We start from the raw sequence: 19765 nt of genomic DNA on the forward strand, positions 1-19765 counted from the left end.
CACGTAATTGGTCCGTTTCGTTATTATTTACATCCAGAGGAAGACGTGTTTGTGTCAACTTTATTTAAAACGTTCAAAATGGTCAACTACTCGTGTTGAATTCGTTAAATAAATAGCCAACAGGACCTGATTCGAGCCCTGGCTAGACTTCGATTTAAAATAATCATACATTGTATGATTTCAAGTATTTATGCAGACAGATTTGTATATGTGTGACTCCAAACAGTGCCGGCCTATGGCGCCCTCGGTAAATTTTTCTAAGTGCCCCTAGAAAAAAATATATAAAAAATGGGTTACCATCGTCCTTTTACCGGGCCCAGGTGTAGCTAAAAATAAATAAATAAAATGATGTTTCAGAAGTTAACTTTCGGAGCCTTTATTTCAGCAAAATCTTTAATTAAAGTTGAAAAATCAAGATTTTCAGCGATATCATTTTCAATAGATCGAGTTTCAAAACTAGAAAGTCTATTTTGTGACATTGTAGACCAGAGATAAGTTTTAATTAATTCAAGTTTCAAAAACTACATACGTTCAGGCAGTGTCGGGAAAAATTCGCTTACCAACCCAAACGGATATATGTAATTCTTGTAAATTATGCTATTTTGTAAAATTTAATACAATTTTGAAAGAAAAACTTTTAAATTAATAAATTCTTAAATTAATAAGCCTTAACCCAATGAGTACAAATGTTTGAGCTTTGAAAGTAGAGGCGCCTTTGGCGTTTTATTCTAAAATTTTGTAGGGCCTTTGGCACTCCTATTTTAAATATTAAAGCGTCTTCGGCGCATCGAGCGGCACCCTAATTTATTTTGCACCCTCGGGCGCCACCCGACCCAACCCCCCCCCCTCCTTAAATCGACACTTACTCCAAGTCTAGCATTTCCTATCAGATTTTGCCAATTTATCTGATTTAATTGTTGAATCGGTTCCTCACAAATTGGCCACCTATCCACCAGTGGTGTCACCCCAATTTCGGAACAACGGACTTCCAAATTTTTTTTACAAAAAAATTATTTTGAAAATATATATATGTATATATTATACATTTTTTTCGTCCAAGGCACTAACTATTACATGAAAGTTCATTAAGTTTTCAAGATTTGTATAATTTTTAAATTAAATAACGGGTTTCCGGAAACCCATGGAAACCATTAGGGTGACACCACTGACTGTATCTACATGTATGTATTTGTCACAACTGTCTGATTGAGTATAATTTCAAATTTATATAAATATACAAATATTAAGTATCGGTTTGGGGCAACCTGTCATGGCACTATGGTAAAAATGAAATAAAAATAAAATGGATTAAATCAATCAAATCAAAGTATGTATTCGGAATGACATTTCTTATAGTTAGAAACTCTACGGCAGATTTTTATTTTATTTCATTTAAAAAAAATCACTACTACAGTGATTTGACAGGTAGTCCCAAAGCATCATCGTATATTTATTATGCACTTCGAAGTGCATATATGCATTTCGATATATGCATTAGAGCAGTGCTTCCCAATTACTTTCACGTCACGACCCTCTAAATCTGAAACAATTAATTCCCGGCCCCTAAAAAATTTTATTTCTAGTTAAAAGGTTTATTTAGCAATAATTATTACAATTATAATACACATATTTATATTCAGCACAAAATTATAGGAACTTGCTTAAAAACATTTTTTTTAAATAAAAACTGTACACACTTTAATGCGATAGATGAGGTGGTATGTTTTTACATAACAAATCGATATCGGGTTCAATGTCAGAAATGCTAACTCGCAAAGCATCTTCCAAAGTCTCCGTGGAAAGACATGACTTTGCTTATTTTTTAATATAAGTAATAACGAAAATGCTGTTTCGCATAGGTACGTAGTCGCGAAAGGAATAAGATTTACAAGGGCTTCTTTTCCAATAGCAGAATATTCTTGCTGTCGCCTTAACCAAAATTCTGAAATATTTTTTTCATTAAATTCCACTTCAAGCAAATTATCTGATCTGATATCGATCAACTCTTCTTGGGCTGTCCACGTAATATGGTGTTCTTATCAAATTGTACCTTTCATCCTCATTCAAGTTTGGGAAATATTTTTTGAAAAATAGTATCGATTCGGCCATGTGATCAAATCATTCAAACACGAAAACATCTCCATGCATCCTTGACTAATACCTTTTGACCACAAAGAAAGCTTTTGTTGGAAAGTTTTCATATAATGTGTTATTATTATAACAGACTTAAATATATACATTCCCTAAATATGTAATGTGGAAAAATATTCATAAATGAATATTTGTACTTAATACTAAATATTTTCGCGGTCCCCGCGAGAAATCCTACGGCAGAAATCCTCAATTTAGCTGTGGAGTTTGCGCAAACAAATTTGCACTCTAAGGAATTAATTGAATATCGAAAGACAAAACTATTTTATCAAAATTGCCAAACAAAACATTATTTTTCTGACAAAAACACTTATATTGTAGTACATATACATATTAAAAATATCAAAAAAATAATTTTAAAATAATATCCGTGTCTTTGAAAAATTGCGGCGACCAAACTAGTATCACCCCACAGATATCTATATGTTGTTCGTTACGACGGACAAATTGTCAAAGACTTTTCTGCAGTTAAATCTCTGTATGAGTTGCCTTAAGTAATAATTTTTACTATACTAAAATTAACCAAAAAATTGCATTAAAAAGAGTTTTTACATAAAGAGTATATGTAAGTAGGTAGAGACAAAATCTGCACTATATATTCACTGACAGTTTATTGATCGTAGAAATAGCTTCCTATGATATTTGTATCGTAGATACTACTACGCTAAATTGAAAAGTTGGTCAGTTAGTTTAGACAAACTATTTTGTCAGATACAATTTTGAAATGTCATTGAAAAAAAAAAACACATACAGCAATTAACAAAATATACGAAATCGACCGGAAGAATTGCATTCACAAAAGAATTTACTACTTGATAAATAATTCAGATTGTATAATATGTGTGTGTGGGTGTGTTTGAACAAATTCCACAAACGATGAATCATCTCAATAAGTTGCACAAACGGTTGAAAGACGAATCGCGTAGAATTTCTCACGATTTCATATAAAATCTAACTCGAATATAATTCAAATGCATATATGTATGTACGAAATGCTCATTGAAATTTTTAGCACGCAGAATTCGGTTACCGTTAATTGCGCAACGAAACAAACATAATACAACATATGCCATAATACAAATTAATATTTGGATATATGCATATGTATGTATCAAGTATGTTGCGAATGCAAATTAGTCCGCTTACAAGTTTAAATTTCGATGCGCCCATACATTTTATATTATAATATAATACAAGTTGGTAAGTACATGTTCGTGTATATAAAGTTTTAGATAAGTAGGCATAATGCATGATAGATCAAGTGTAGATATATAACATAAATATGATGTGTATTATATTTGGTATTTACATATGTACATATATACATACATATGTATGTACTTTGAGACATACACGGGGCTTATCGATCATATGTAACAAACGTTCACTTCAATTTAAAGCCAGACTAAACTTTGCAGTAGCATTTTTTATTATTTATCAATGTGACGATAGCGGTTCGTTTCATAAAGTAAGTATAAACCCGTCTGTAAAAGAATATCAAATGTTATAAAATTTTAAAAAGATATTTTAAAATACCTGTGAGACATATCACTAAAAGTTTTTAACGAATATTAATTTTAGATACTAAAATTTCGGGATATATACAAATATTACTATTTTTTTAATGACTTATTGATAAAATAGCGATGTCCGAAATTTCCCTCAATTATAAGATAAGCTTTATTATAAAGAATAAATAAAATAGCCTATATTTAACTGGACCAAAAACTTTGTTGAGCAAAAAATTCAATGTAATTAAAATAAACAGTCAGTAATTTTGACAAATTGACAACAATTTTGCTGAATGTTCAGTAAATAAAATAAGCGATCAGTACATACATACATAGATTGACAAATGATCAGTAACATCTATGTACATATGAAAATTGATTGGTCGGTATTATACATATATTTAGCGGCCAGTATTTTTTGATGAATGATTTTTTGAAATGTAAAAAGTTTTTTATATGTAAAATGAACATTTTCATGAATCTAAAAACATAAATTTATTGATCTAAGTTGTAAGTTTTACTAAAAGTTAAGTTAAGATAAACGTCACTGACCAATGGTAATTAACAACTGACCAAAAACTATGTTCCTTGAAAAAATCTCCAATTATCAAGTTCAAATTTTAGCTAAAGTAATTTATATTTAGTCGTCACGGATAATTAACCCTTATCGCTCGCGCTGTGTAATGAATTTAGATAATTAAAGACGAATATTAGTGAAAATATTTCCTTTGTATTGATAAGATATTATACAGAATATGAATTTAATTTTTCATTTAAGTACAATGTACCTATGCATTTATAAAAGACATTAACCTTGCTGGTTTTTTATCATTCATAATTGAATATTTTTTATAAAAATGTTTTAATGATTTTTTTTATGCAGGCATGTATGAAAAGACACACGCAAGCAAATAATGTAATTTAAAAAATATCTCAACAAACTAACTGCTTTTTTATAAGCATTAAACATTTCGCTACTTACACACTTACGTATATATTTTTAAATAAACCTAAGTTAACCTCAATAGACCCATAAATACATACAAATGTGTGTATATTTTACAGTCCAAGCGCTTACACCGGTTCGTTTATGAACATACCAGTTTGTTCATATACGAACTATTGGTTTTAGTTTAAATGCTAACAATCAATAGCTATATTTAAATAGACTTACCAGGTGTCGCATGAAACTTTTAGCTGTCAAATCTTTGATATGTTCAAACGCCAGGTTTATGAAATGGGAAATCGTATTACAACGTTGCAATAATTCCCGTTTCCGTTAATATTAAAATATTACTGCCCAGGGTAAGTATATGTATGTACATACGAAGAGGATGAGACAAACGATTGAGAAAACTTATATTAGTGCCTTTAGTTTAAATAGTTTGTGCATGAACAAACTAGTTTGTTTGTCAATTTGATCTTTTATGTACACTATAACCGGACAAATTGGTTCGTTTTTCAATTTGCTCTTTTGTGTACATTATAACTAGCCAGATTGGTTCGTGTATGAACAAACTAGTATGGTCATGAACGAAATGTACATATACTGAGACTGTGTCATATACAAAGAATACTGTCCAAATAATTACATAGTGCTATTTAAGCACTTATTTCAGGAAATTCAATTATGAAAATCACATTTCCGTAGATTTTATTTTTCTTCCAACTTCTACTAGTTGAAGCAACGCAAGACCGTTTTTACATTTTACTTATTTGGTAAGCAAATATGTTTTCAATTTAGAATTGACAAATTTAGTACTTTATCTCAAGGCATTCTAACTAAAATGGTTCAGGTCCGTGGGTCAAAATTTACATTTGAGTTTTCCAACTTTGACCCGCCCGAACAAAGCTGGGTAAATCAGCTGTATTCAAATATATTACATTCGTTTATTTGTTCAACGGTTTGTCAGCCATTGTTGCAACTACTCTAATTGCATATATGACAAACTATGTATGTATGTGAATCAAATGTTTAGTCGTTGTCTGTAATTTTTAGTAAAAATTGGGTAGGACTTGAGTAGGTATTGACCGGGCAAAACTGAAGCATGCGAAGAAAGTGCATGAAAAGAAAGAGAGAGAGAGATAGCGAGACACAGAGAGGGAACGGGTCCAGTTCAACGTCCCCAAGCGAACTCAAAAAGTGTAAATGCAAGTTAAAAAAGAAGGCAGTTACAGGTAAGAAGCTGGTCTGAGGTACCCACCACATGCAGACGATAAATCAGGCGGTTGCACATGCACATGCATTTTTTATTGATTTTACATAGCAACGCAATGCAATATGTACCTGGATTGCGCGAACAAAAGCCGGGACAGGACCTCGACCTCGCGAAACAAACACACGCATACATTCGCTAATTACAATTTAACCCTACCCCTGTTCCAATGGGGTGAGTATTTTGTACCCACGCAAAGTACTTTTCGATTCAAATTTCGAATTCGAACCCAACAGTGCTTAGTTATAATAATCGTTGACGCTTAGGAATGCACAACCTGGTCTATGAAGCGTGATCATTCACCGTGTCAATTATCAATTTTGCTGATGATGGATAGTTTATTGGATAAAGATCTTCCGTAGTAAAGATCCGGATTTCATATGTTCTTAAAATCAAAGGAAATTATGTGCGAAAAACGCATACTTTCACAGACTGGTTCAAGAAACTGGCGGCAGATTTCTCCATCGTGAGGATCGTCAAGATCAACGTCATTCGAGCATTTTCGAGATAGGGAGACTAGTTTCAGACATATTTTCGTTGTAAAGACAAATATTTTGTATCCGTTTATGACAAAACGGTTTTTGGTTTAAAAAAATGACCCTCGTACTTTTGGGTCGAGGATATGAGGGTAGGAGAAAGCGTAACATGTTGGGAACCAGCTCTGGGTATAAAGTATAAGAAGATATGCATTAAGCGAACACCACGTGCATCCTTATGTGCAATAACTGGTTTGCTAATAAAAAAGAAGCAGCGGTGAAAATAAAAAGAAAAAGGAAAGAAGGCGAAGCAGACGAGAACGCTGCGAGAGGTCCAGACTCACCACATCACCTGCAATCACTCCATTTTCAAATAAATATCACATACACACTGGTGTAAGTACATCAACTAGCATTTAATTCGATTATTTTAATATGTTCATACCACATATATACCAACCAAAGCATCTACATTTGAATAAGTAGAAAAGCTCGTTCAAAATTTGACTTAATTTGTTTATTACATATTAATTAAAAAAAAAAATCAGTTACTTTGAGAGGCAAATTATAGAATTTATATCCTGGACACTATTCGAATATCGATCGCCAAATACTAAATATGAAAGTATGTAAATGTAATGTTGAATCAGAATTCAAAATTTGATTTTATTTATTACATACATATATTATGCGATTATAATTTTATCCGCAATGAATTAATCGCAAGAGAATAATTAAGAACGATTTAATAAATTAAAAAATCACACACATATCTATTACATAAAAATATTCGACAATATTCGCATGTCGAATATCTAATAGTATTTACATGCAATTTTATATATCTATATACAAATCAAATGTGCATATATAGAGTCGGAATACTAATATGGTGAGTTGAATTTGTTAACATCCACTCAATTTATTTATTGTGCATATGAATATTTTTCACAGTAAGTATTTAGATATTTATCATCGTAATATAATAGTGAGTCGTAACATATTTAGATGCAATTTTATATATCTATATAAAAACCAAATGTGCATATATAAAGTCGGAATACTAATTTGGTAAGTTGAATTTATTAAAATTTGCTCTATTTATTTATTGTGCATATGAATATTTTTCATAGTAAGTATTTGGATATTTATCATCATAATCTTTTTGACTAACACACTTTTCGAATTGCATGTTATGATAATTTAATTATTCAATAATGCGTTTATATACATATAGTCATTTTTTATTACAGCTCGCAATTTATTATCTCCCAAATTTTTAAGCAATTTGGGAGATATTCCAGGCGTCACCAAGTCAAAATTAATTGTCATGTGCAATTTGTATACGAATAATATTCGATTTATATAAAATTGAAATATTATATATTATGTAAATTTTTATAAAATTTATAGTCCAAATTTTAACGAATACGCCCGAGAGATTTTTGAAATAGCTTTTACATCTGTAATATGTATTATTTCAGTGCGAATTTTTGTACTGCGTAAATTTGATTTTATTTGATTTCATTGCTTATTATTTGATTGTAATAAAATGAAAATTATAAAATAACCAAAGTAGGTACACCCATAAAATAAAACGACAAAGTCCACCATTTTTAAATATGAAATTTTCTAGTTGTAATTCAATACCGTGTTTATAATATGTAAAATTCAAATTCCATTGTTTGGATTTAATTTATCATGCCCCATTTTATCATCAATCGATTTGAAATGATTCTGGAAAGTTATTAATGATACATATGGAGGAACTTTTTATGATCAGGCTAAAATTATTATTCAATAATATGTAATGTTTAATTTTTTTAAGTATAATATATTTAATTATAGCAACGATTTATGACAAATATACTAAGATATACATACATTCAAACATATACGTATATGTATCTGCTAATGCAAATATTACACAAGCCAATACTATTTCAAAATGGAGAAAGAATTTATGTAATTAATAGTTTTTCTATCGAAAGTAAGTAAAATTGATGTATGTACATATGTACATATAATAAGTATTTATATGTATTTCACTTTATTCTAGAATTTTGATGGTATATTGTGGCTCGATGAACTCGTTATCATTAAACTATTCAATTTTATGTATTTAATTTGTAATATATTTGTCCTTCGTAACGTGTTATTACATATGATCATTCCTATGTATATACTCGGATATGTAATATGTACATATGTATGTACGACGTATGTACATTGAACATCAATAAATAAAATAAAATGTCAGTATTATTTAAAAATGGAGAATAGTTTTAGTTGTACATTTTACCTATATTATAATATTAATACCTAAAGAGTATGCACTATTGGAGTCTAAAAAATATTATTACGCATTTAATTTTGATTCCAGAATATAATATAATATACCTATATAATTAATGGAAGATTGAAAAAATAAACCGTGCGTCACCCAGTCTCAAATATTTTTTCAATAATGGGCGCAATTTAGTTAAATATTTATTCACTATTTTATTGTACTTTTAAATATACACAATTGTCTTTAACAACATGGTATATTATATTTTATTTTCAAATTACGACATAAATATACCTATGTATATACGTATTCATAGGTATATTATTCTAAAAGGTTAGTTTTGCATGTAATAAATACTCACAAAATTAATTACCTGACAAGTTATATCTTCGGTATACATATTACATAATACATACATAGATCTATGCAAAGTTTTTAGAGATATACCAGATGTCACCCAAACTAAAATACATTTAAAAAAAAAATGGCTGCAATTAATTTAAAAAAATATGTTCACATTTATAAGTATGTACTTTTTTACTACGTACTAAATTTTATCTTCACAAATTTTTATTATTAATAATCATAAGAAATTTTATTGGCAAATATTAATAAAACGAAATACAAGATGTTTTAGTACAGTTCCCAAATGGAAGCGGGGTTTGATTTTACAACAGTTTTATATCTACTAGCGAAAGTATACCCAGCTCTATTACCAAACTCATTACTAAAGAAATTATAATCCTAGCACATTTTACAATACAATATATAAATGTACGGTTTTAAAAACATACCAGGCATCGACCAGGCTATTTTAATTTTTAAATATTAACGTTAAAAAAATTAATTATTTATATTTTACATAGCATAAATGTTACATTAAAGGCGTGGTTTGACTTGAAAATAATTTTCTATCTACTAGCGAAAGTATACATATATACCTATGTAGTTCCGTACGAGTCTAAGAGTGTGAATAATACGAATATATTGTTTAAAAACATACCAAGCATCACCCAGGCTATTTTAATTTTTCAATAGTTCAGTTAAAAAAAAAAAAATAATATTCTTTACATACACGTGTTTCATTATATAAATAAAAGACAAGTCAGTACTATTCCCAAATGGAGGAGTAGTTTGACTTACAATAGTTTTATATCTACTAGCGAGAGTATACATATTATATATGTACGTAGTTCCGTTCGAGTCTAAGAGTTAATGATTCGATTATATTTAAAAAAAAATACCAGGCATCGCCCAGGCTATTTTAATGTTTTAATAGTTCGTTAAAAAAATAATTAAATATTTTTTACATACACGTGTTTCATTATATCAATAAAATACAAGTCAATACTATTCCAAAATGGAGGCGTGGTTTGACTTAAAAATATTTTTTTATCTACTAGCAAAACTATACATATATACCTAGTTCTGTTCGAATCTAAGAGTGTTTGATACGAATATATTGTTTAAAATAGACCAGGCTATTTTAATGTTTCAATAGTTCGTTAAAAGAATATTTAAATATTTTTTACATACACGTGTTTCATTATATCAATAAAATACAAGTCAATACTATTCCAAAATGGAGGCGTGGTTTGACTTAAAAATATTTTTTTATCTACTAGCAAAACTATACATATATACCTAGTTCTGTTCGAATCTAAGAGTGTTTGATACGAATATATTGTTTAAAATAGACCAGGCTATTTTAATGTTTCAATAGTTCGTTAAAAGAATATTTAAATATTTTTTACATACACGTGTTTCATTATATAAATAAAAGACAAGTCAATACTATTCCTAAATGGAGACGTGGTTTGACTTAACAATAGTTTTATATCTACTAACGAAAATATACATATGTATATACCTAGTTCTGTTCGAATCTAAGTGTTAATAGTACGAATATATTATTTAAAAATATACCAGGCATCGTCCAGGATATTTTAATGTTTCAATAGTTCGTTAAAAAAATAATTAAACATTTTTTACACACACGTGTTTCATTATTATATAAATAAAAAACAAGTCAATACTATTCCTAAATAGAGACGTGGTTTGACTTAATAATAGTTTTATACCTAGTTCCGTTCGAATCTAAGGGTGTTAATTATAAACATACCAAGTATCGCCTTGTCTATTTTAATTTTTCAGTATTTCAGTTAAAATAAATAATAAAATATTTTTTACATGCATGTGTTACATTATATAAATAAAAGACAAGCCAGTACTATTCCCAAATGGAGGCGTGGTTTGACTTAACAATAGTTTTATATCTACTAACGAAAATATACATATGTATATACCTAGTTCAGTTCGAATCTAAGAGTGTTAATGATACGAATATATTATTTAAAAATATACCAGGCATCGTCCAGGATATTTTAATGTTTCAATAGTTCGTTAAAAAAATAATTAAACATTTTTTACACACACGTGTTTCATTATATAAATAAGAGACAAGTCAATACTATTCCCAAATGGAGGCGTGGTTTGACTCAATAATAGTTTTATATCTACTAGTGAAAGTATTATATACATATGTACCTAGTTCCGTTCGATTTTAAGGGTGTTAACTATACATACGAATATATTGTTTAAAAACATACCAGGTATCGCCTTGTCTATTTTAATTTTTCAGTATTTCAGTTAAAATAAATAATTAAATATTTTTTACATACATGTGTTACATTATATAAATAAAAGACGAGCCAGTACTATTCCCAAATGGAGGCGTGGTTTGACTTAACAATAGTTTTATATCTACTAGCGAAAATGTACATATATACCTAGTTCCGTTCGAGTCTAAGGGTGTTAATTATGCGAATATATAGTTTAAAAAACATACCAGGCGTCGCCCAGGCGAAAAGTAAATTTTTAAAAATGGCCGCCATTCGGTCGAAATATAAATTTTCACAGCCGCGTGCGTCGATTCCAAAAATCGGAATGAAAAAAGTGCAAGCAGAATCGTACAAGAATCCGACGAGATGAGCGAGCGAGTGAGTGAGCGAATGTGCGAATGCGAATATAGCGTCAGGCGCGCGCAAATTAGGCCTAAGTATCGGGTCGAGCTCCGACGGCTGCTGATCACTTCACTTCACTTCACTTCACTTCACTTCGCTTGAGTCGAGACTCGTCTCCGGTCGCGTGGCTCACCTGGTGTCTGATGTCTGATGTCTGGTGTCTGGTGTCTGGTGCCCGGTGGTCTGATGCCTGCTACCTGAAGCCTGGCGCCCGGCCTGGACTCGCACCCGGAGTCGGCATCTCGCACTCGGAGTCGGAGTCGAGCGGAGTCGAGCGGCGTAGAGTGGAGTGGAGTAGAGTGGAGTGGATTGGAATGGATTGGAGTCGAGGCGAGTGTAGGAGTTGACGGCACTGCAGTCGCACTCGCACTGCAAACTCAATCACTCACTGCTGACTACCCAACCTCTAACTTCAACCTCACTGCGACCTACCACTTCCACACTACACGCACACCCCACACACCCCACACACCCCACTCACCCCACATCTTCCACTGCTTCTATATAGTATATTATACGCCTACTGATGGCGATCTTACGGCAAATTAAAAAAAAAAAATCGAATTTTTTAACACCCAACCTGCGGGGAACGGGAACTTTGGGGGCGGAGCGTCTAATCTGCGTGGTTTTTTCGATTCTGCTTTTTAATTTGGGTAATAATGGATTCAAAAAAATACATAATACACACATACAAATTGACCAAGAAGACGCATTGATTTTACATGTTACTGGTATAAATATATAAATGAAATAAAATAAAATATCGAGTTTTTTTTTATCCACTCTACAATAATTGTGTAATTGTTAAAAGCAGCGCTTTAAATATTGTAATTAATTAGGGGAACCGAGTCTAAAAAATGATGTTTTTATTATTTTTACTAGTGTTTTGCCCGTTTACAATTCAGTAGGTGATTTAGCAAAGGATTTGATAAACTTTTAATTAAAAAAATGGAGCATTTTTTTGTAATGTCCATAAAACCAATGTCCTTTGTTGAAATCTGAAAACTGGAACATTAATAACTCAATTTAGTCAATTCTTAAAACCAACATCTTTGCAATTTGATCTAATGTATAATAGTATACTATTCAATATTATTCAAGTGGTTGAATTTTGGAAAAAATTGCAAAATAACTGTTTCAGAAAGTTTGCAGTTTTATATGTACATATTTTTAGAAAACTTTAGGTTTGGATAGGGGGCCAATATATAAATAGGTACTTTTCTTCATATTGTAGATACTAGATGAATTGCTTGGCGTTGCTCGGATGGATGGAAGTCAATAAACATAAAAGTAAAGGTTTGTAATAAGAAGAGGTTAGTAAAAAGATTGGAACTGTTAAATGTTACAACTTCTTTCAAAAACCGTATACGGTTTAAGATTGTATAATATTGAAAGATATAAACTTGCATTGCCGACTACAGTTGTTTTAGCACAATAAAATACAATACAATTATGTAATTCTAATTGAATATACATATCTATTGAAATTTTCGAGTTTAATTCCGAGCGTTTGCTAGGTTTGACAATTTAAAATTTGAATCGAATAAATATTTGGTGAATATTTATTCATTGTAACCTTATTTTGAGACAAAATCAAACCAAAACATCATTTTAAATATAAATGAACGTATCAAAGGTATTGATGTACTTAATATAATAGTTCATAAATAATTCATAAGTCGTAAAAACAATATTTGACTAAAGTGACGTGAATAATTGCGCAAATTATATATGTATGTAATTCTAAAACAGGTATTTAAAATTTATTATTTGAAAACAACAAAAAAAGATACACCCGTTTCAATGTCTTAGGTGTAAAGTTTTAGAATTTCTAAAATAAAACTTGATTCACATTTTTTTTCTATTGAATCTTATTAGAATCATATTGAAATACTTACTGGATTCATACTGGACGTTTTCTTTATAAATGTGTGGGCAAATGTAACTTTCAACGATTAAGATATTAACTATTGAAAATTATACTATGAATAATATTTATATTAAAATTTTTCGATTATTTTCACTCAAATGCTTGTAAAATTGAATGTGTTACCAAATTTTGCACCAATATTTACTTTACTGAGTTAAATAGGTATGACATTTTTTTTATGAAAATGATTTTGAACGGCCAAGAAAATGAGCTCAGTAGCGAAGGTGTTAAATCGGTTGATAAGTCATTTTATGTACATATACTTGGTGGTATATAGAATCGTCCGTTGAAATAGCAATCTGAAATAATTGAAATTTCAAAAGAAAGTGCAAATAACTTGGTACGGACTCATGTAATTGTGTATAATATGTACATATGTATATGCTCACATACAATTTGTGTATGTACGTATGTATGAGCTATGTACATATTCGAATTTAAAGGTTAGATGAGGTAACCCAAAAGAACGTAACATGAGTTTATTCTAATCTGATTTTCAGTTGGGTAATTGTATTAGAAATATAACTGAAAACGGACTTTTATTACTGGTAAGAAAAACGTCATACTCTATTTATTCAAATAACCGTTTGAGAATTAATTAAGCTCGTTTAACGTTTGATCGGTTTTCAGTAATTGACATGCTTTTCTTCATACTATATAAAAGAAGCCTACTTTAAATTAAAATATGGAATGAATTATTTAACTTAAAACATCTATAAAGCAAAGAAAAGTATTCGTTTAGTTGCGCCTATTTTATGCAATTTTCTTTGCATTATTCTATGCATGGAAACAATTTTACTGTATTTTTATTATTATATTACTAACTATGTATATACATATGAAGAAAAATGTATTTTTTAATGGATTGTTTAAAATATCGTTAATATAATAAATATAGATTTCCGAATATATTATAGATCGTAAATGTATGTATGTAGGTTTGGAAGATAGATAACTCATTTGTTTAGTCTATATCTTTATATATTACATACGCATGTTAAATTACACACATATGTGTAAAAATATTATTCATTTTCTTTTAAATACTAGAGTTAATGAACACACGCGATGACTATTATGATGTTTCATGTTTGTCTTCGAAAGTGAAGCACTTTCATTTTGAAATATAAGTCAGATTTAGTCTTTTTACATGTACATATAAATGTTTCAATATTTCAAATACACGCTTTAACACTATTTATTGTATGACTCAAATATTATTTTAAATTGTTACTTTTCTAAACTATAATAAAAATGTCCTGTATTTATTTAGTCAGGAAATACATAGGTGATCAGTATGTTATAGGTAATATAGGTCACCAAATTTTTGACTAATGTTTGTCAAAAAATACTTAAGCAGTTCATTACAAATACTTTTATTAGTTTCACTTCGCCTTTTTTTTAAACTATAATACATACATTGTTATCCCTATATTTTCGTAAAAATTACTGTATTGTGGGAAGCTAATTAAAAGCTGACCATTTAATCTGTTGTCTTTATAAGTGATGCCTATTACAGATATACATATCGTGACCAAATATACATATTGTGACTTTAAAAAAACCATGCTATATTTTATTGTATTCCAAATTCATCTGTGTGCAAAACATTAAAAATCATAAGTATTAAAATACTGCCGATAAAACAGTTTTCATTCTGCCATTAAAAAATGTAATTTTAGATTTACGAGGTTTATAAATTATGTATCTAATATATAATTTCGAAAGAGACTTTGTAACTATGTAAGGTTTGGGTGGGAGCTTCGAAAACAGATCAAAGTTACTATGACGATCGTTGGATATATTGTTTTTTCCATTCAAATAAATTTAATAAAAAAACAAATGGATGTTTACTATTAGATTAACCATATTTAAGCAGATTATAAGTAAAATATTTAGGAGTGAAGTTCGATAAAATAATGAGATGGGCACCTCACATTGAGGCAGCGAAATGCAAGGCGATGGGGGGTATATCCTCAATATACCCAATATTTAATCGCCATAGTTCTTTATTAACTCAAAATAAAATAAAATTATATCGCGCGCTCATATTACCATTATTAACATATGCTTCACCTGTATGGAATAACGCATCGAATACTAACCTTTCCAAGTTCCAAATAATACAAAATAAATCCCTAAAAATAATTTATAACACACCCATATGTATACTAACTTGAAAAAACTGCATGCCATAAATAATATTCCGCTAGTTACAGACATTACTAACAAACTAACCAGTAGATTCTATGACAGAATCACTAATAAACATACAACAAAATGTCTATACCCTTCAGGTATAACACACAGATTACCTAAACACAATCTGCTTTAGATCGTCGACTTTAGAAAATCTTTAATTAATATTATGTATTAGATGTATTATGAGCATTTATAAGAATTATAAATAAGTTTTTGAGCTATTTTTCCTATTATGCTGTACATTAACATTAGAATATTATAATACTATGATTACTAACAAAATTAAATTCAAATTGTAAAATGGAAAATGATCAGTAGATCAGTAGCTATTAAAATAGATATTAGATGTATTGTGAACATAATTTAGTAAAATCAAAGCGGATTATATTACAAATACCGAGAAAAGCCGGGTAAGACCACTTCTATATTATATATATATGTATTTAATTACAACCAACACATTTTTTCAAGGCTTCTATTAGGTTTATCAGATAAGTTTCGGTCAGGTACATATGTATGTAGGTGCTTAAATGAATCCAACTAGTACTCAAAATATAGTATAAAGGCATTTCATTGAAGATTTTAGTTCATACGAAAGGACATATGTAAGTCTAGTATATGTAACTAAGGTACATTATACTAGATATTTTATTTCAACAAACATAATATGTGATGAATTGTGCAATTTATACAAGTGGAAGTGTAGAGTGATGTGGTGTGGTATGGTTTGGTATAGTATGGTATGGTATGATATGGTATGATATGAGTACATATCATATAATATGAGCAGACTGGCATAAAATGGGCGTGGCTAGTGTGTGAGGTGTAAAGGTGCCACCCCACCAGCGGCGCACGCGCATCTCTTCATATCTATTTTTTATTTTTTATTTTTTTTCTCATGCAACTATCTACATTTGTACTCTCCACGTATCTTATTACACCGGAGACATCTAATTTATGCACTATTTTTTTTCTTCATTTAACTCGAAATTGTTATAATCGTCATTTGTCGGTTTGTTCGATACTAAAACTTTGAAAATTAAATATCAATTCCAATTTATTAATTTATTTTTTATTGCGTTAATAAATAATAATTAATAAAGCATGCAACTCCCGTTGCTGTTGCCGTTTCTCGATAAGTGAATGTTTCAGTTTCAAATTAATACCACTGAGCAACAAAAAAAAAATACCAGAGCGGAGACTAGCCAATCTTTACTAAGTTTGACCCACTGAATTCGAATATGATATTGATTTTTGTTGGTGGGTGATCGTTTACGAGATATGAGCGTTTAAAAAAATCCTTGATTTTTACAGTTTTTTGGCTTTTGCGGTCTTTATCTCAAAATTTAGGAATGTTACGCTCAAAGTGAGTATTGGAATCAATAGTCACATACTTTTCCTATTGTTATATTTCATTGCTTTCAGTCCGACCGCTGTACTCTGTGAGGTGGATTAAATGCCATCTCGCTTGCACCCAAATATTACGCGCTACAACCATATACACAACGAAAGCATTTAAATTGCAATTACCGCTTGAGTTAGTACGTTTAGATAAAAAAAAATATTGAGATAGAAAACCAATCCTTATAAACGTGGTGAAATAAAAAATTTGCCAAATAAATAAAAAATAGCACGGACAAAAAATCCGTAAAAAAATATATATTTTTGACTTTTAAAATTCGCTAGACAATTAATTAGAAGTATTTTAAAACAATGAAATATAAAAATTAATAGGAAAAATATCTGAATATTGATTCCAATACTTACTTTGAGCGTAACAATCCTAAATTTTGAGTTAAAGACCGCAAAAGCCAAAAAACTGTAAAAATCGAGGATTTTTTTAAACGCTCATATCTCGTAAACGATCACCCACCAACAAAAATCAATATCATATTCGAATTCAGTGGGTCAAACTTAGTAAAGATTGGCTAGTCTCCGCTCTGGTAACTCAAAAACGTGATTTTTTGTTGCTCAGTGTACTTAATACTTAATCAAATTAAATTACAGTAATGATAATTTGTTGGAAAAACGCAGACGGTAAATAAACAAACAATGAAAAGTACTACAAATGAAAGCTAAAATACCCGACTATAGTTCCAATATTAATTTTGAACAGGAAATTGACAGATTTTGAGACATCGACCGAACAACACCAAGATATAGAAAAATCGCGCGATTTAAAAAACACATATCTCCGAATCACGAGCCAATCAACATTTTTTATTACCAGATTCGTGTTTCTATAAGAAAAGTCATATCTCGTCTCTGAACCATTTTTCGTGTCGAACAGTGTTATTATTAATTTTTTTCGATATGATTAATAACTTATTAATCATATCGAAAAAGGATAACATTTTTTTTAAAAAACTAGAATAATTAAAAGGGCCCGGTTTCGCTTTCAACGTGCCTGTATACAATATGTAAAATAAAATATTAATATTAATGATTTTCATAGTTTGTTATTTCTTGTATGTATTTCGCTTTAAGAAACAAGAAAATTACGATGAACTTTGGCGAATTACCTGACATTTTTCGAAAGATTGTAATTCAAAAGTTAAAATTAAGAAAAATTTGTAGTTTACGGTCTAAGCTAGAGTGCTTAATTAATTAAAATTATAACGTTTTTTCTTTCTTTTTAATATTTGACGGCTAGAACATTAATATTATGTATATTTTTACAAGTTTTTTTAGCTTTTTGATAGTAGAATTAAAAAAATATAATTTTAACTCAGGTAGGTAACATGATGTTTTAAAAAAATGCTTCAATGTTTAACTACTTTTATGATTGAGTTAAATTTCTATATATGTACATAAGTATAATAAACGTAGCAAATCTCTTGTTTATGAAAAATATCGAATGATGGATAATAGATAATAATCATTCATACATATGTAAATATATATCTAGATATATATGTATAGTGTGTATTTACAATTATATATTTTTGCATTATAATTCTAGTCATTCATTTATGTATATATATATATAAGGTTTGATTTTTTTTAAATTAATGATTTTATATTATGTATTGGTTTAGATAATTAATTTTAACATTTACTGTTAATATCAAACGTAGTGTATTGCAATACATATATTATATTTGATATTATTTATATTTTATGTACATTATTTCTTATATAAATATTAATATGTTATTTCCAGTTTTGATATATGATTTATGACTAGTATAACAAAACGCTGAAATAAGCTTCGTTTGACACGAAAATAATATACATATGTAATAATAAGTAATTGGGGTGCAATTTTTTCTTTCGGGGCTTAATTTTTTGGTACTTGATTCAAACCATACCAGTACTTTTCAAACTTTTTCACTGTGTAACCTCTTCGTAATTTAACATTTAAAATTTCCATCTCTCTCTACTTCAACATTTTATTGTATTTTTTGATTTTTACATAGACCAGGGAAGACTAATAGATAAGCCCCAATGCGATTTCCTAGACAATTATTAATTAAATTTTTATTATATAAATAGCTGTATTTCGAGAGGTTGAAATTAACAATTAATTAATCTATGGATTTAGACATGTACATAAATTTTTACATATTGTACATAAATCAAATTCAAATATTTGTGACAAGCGGTAGGATGGTTTTTGCCAATTCGATAGAGGAACCGTTTCAACAATGAAATCAGATAAATTGGCAAAATCTGATAGGAAAGGAGTCACAAATATCCAAGTCTGACCAGCAGCATTAAAAATCAGCACGGAATCGAACTCGGTAACCTCTCAGTGCTAAACATAAACGCAACCACCGAGCCATACTAAACCACAGGCTAAAATGCGAACTTAATTAACTCATGGTTGTTGTCGATTTATTTTTACGCTTAGGTACAAATCAAATTGTATTATAATTATTGGATGTCTTTATAACCTCAAATTTCATTTGAAGTCTGGATCTCCATCTTGCGTATATTTGGTTCTATCGATTTAGCAGAATAACC

General features: G+C 29.5%; 1 protein-coding gene across 1 annotated transcript in view; it reads right to left on the reverse strand.

Moving 5' to 3' along the window:
• Positions 1–19765, reverse strand: part of LOC143910069 (uncharacterized) — a 68604-nt gene that overhangs the window by 36880 nt on the left and 11959 nt on the right. The window contains exon 2 of the mRNA XM_077428424.1: positions 11801–12036. Within this exon, the coding sequence (XP_077284550.1) occupies positions 11801–12036 (236 nt within the window). The remainder of the gene's footprint in view (positions 1–11800; positions 12037–19765) is intronic.

Source organism: Arctopsyche grandis, chromosome 3 (assembly GCF_051622035.1).
Source record: "Arctopsyche grandis isolate Sample6627 chromosome 3, ASM5162203v2, whole genome shotgun sequence".
Lineage (NCBI taxonomy): Eukaryota > Metazoa > Arthropoda > Insecta > Trichoptera > Hydropsychidae > Arctopsyche > Arctopsyche grandis.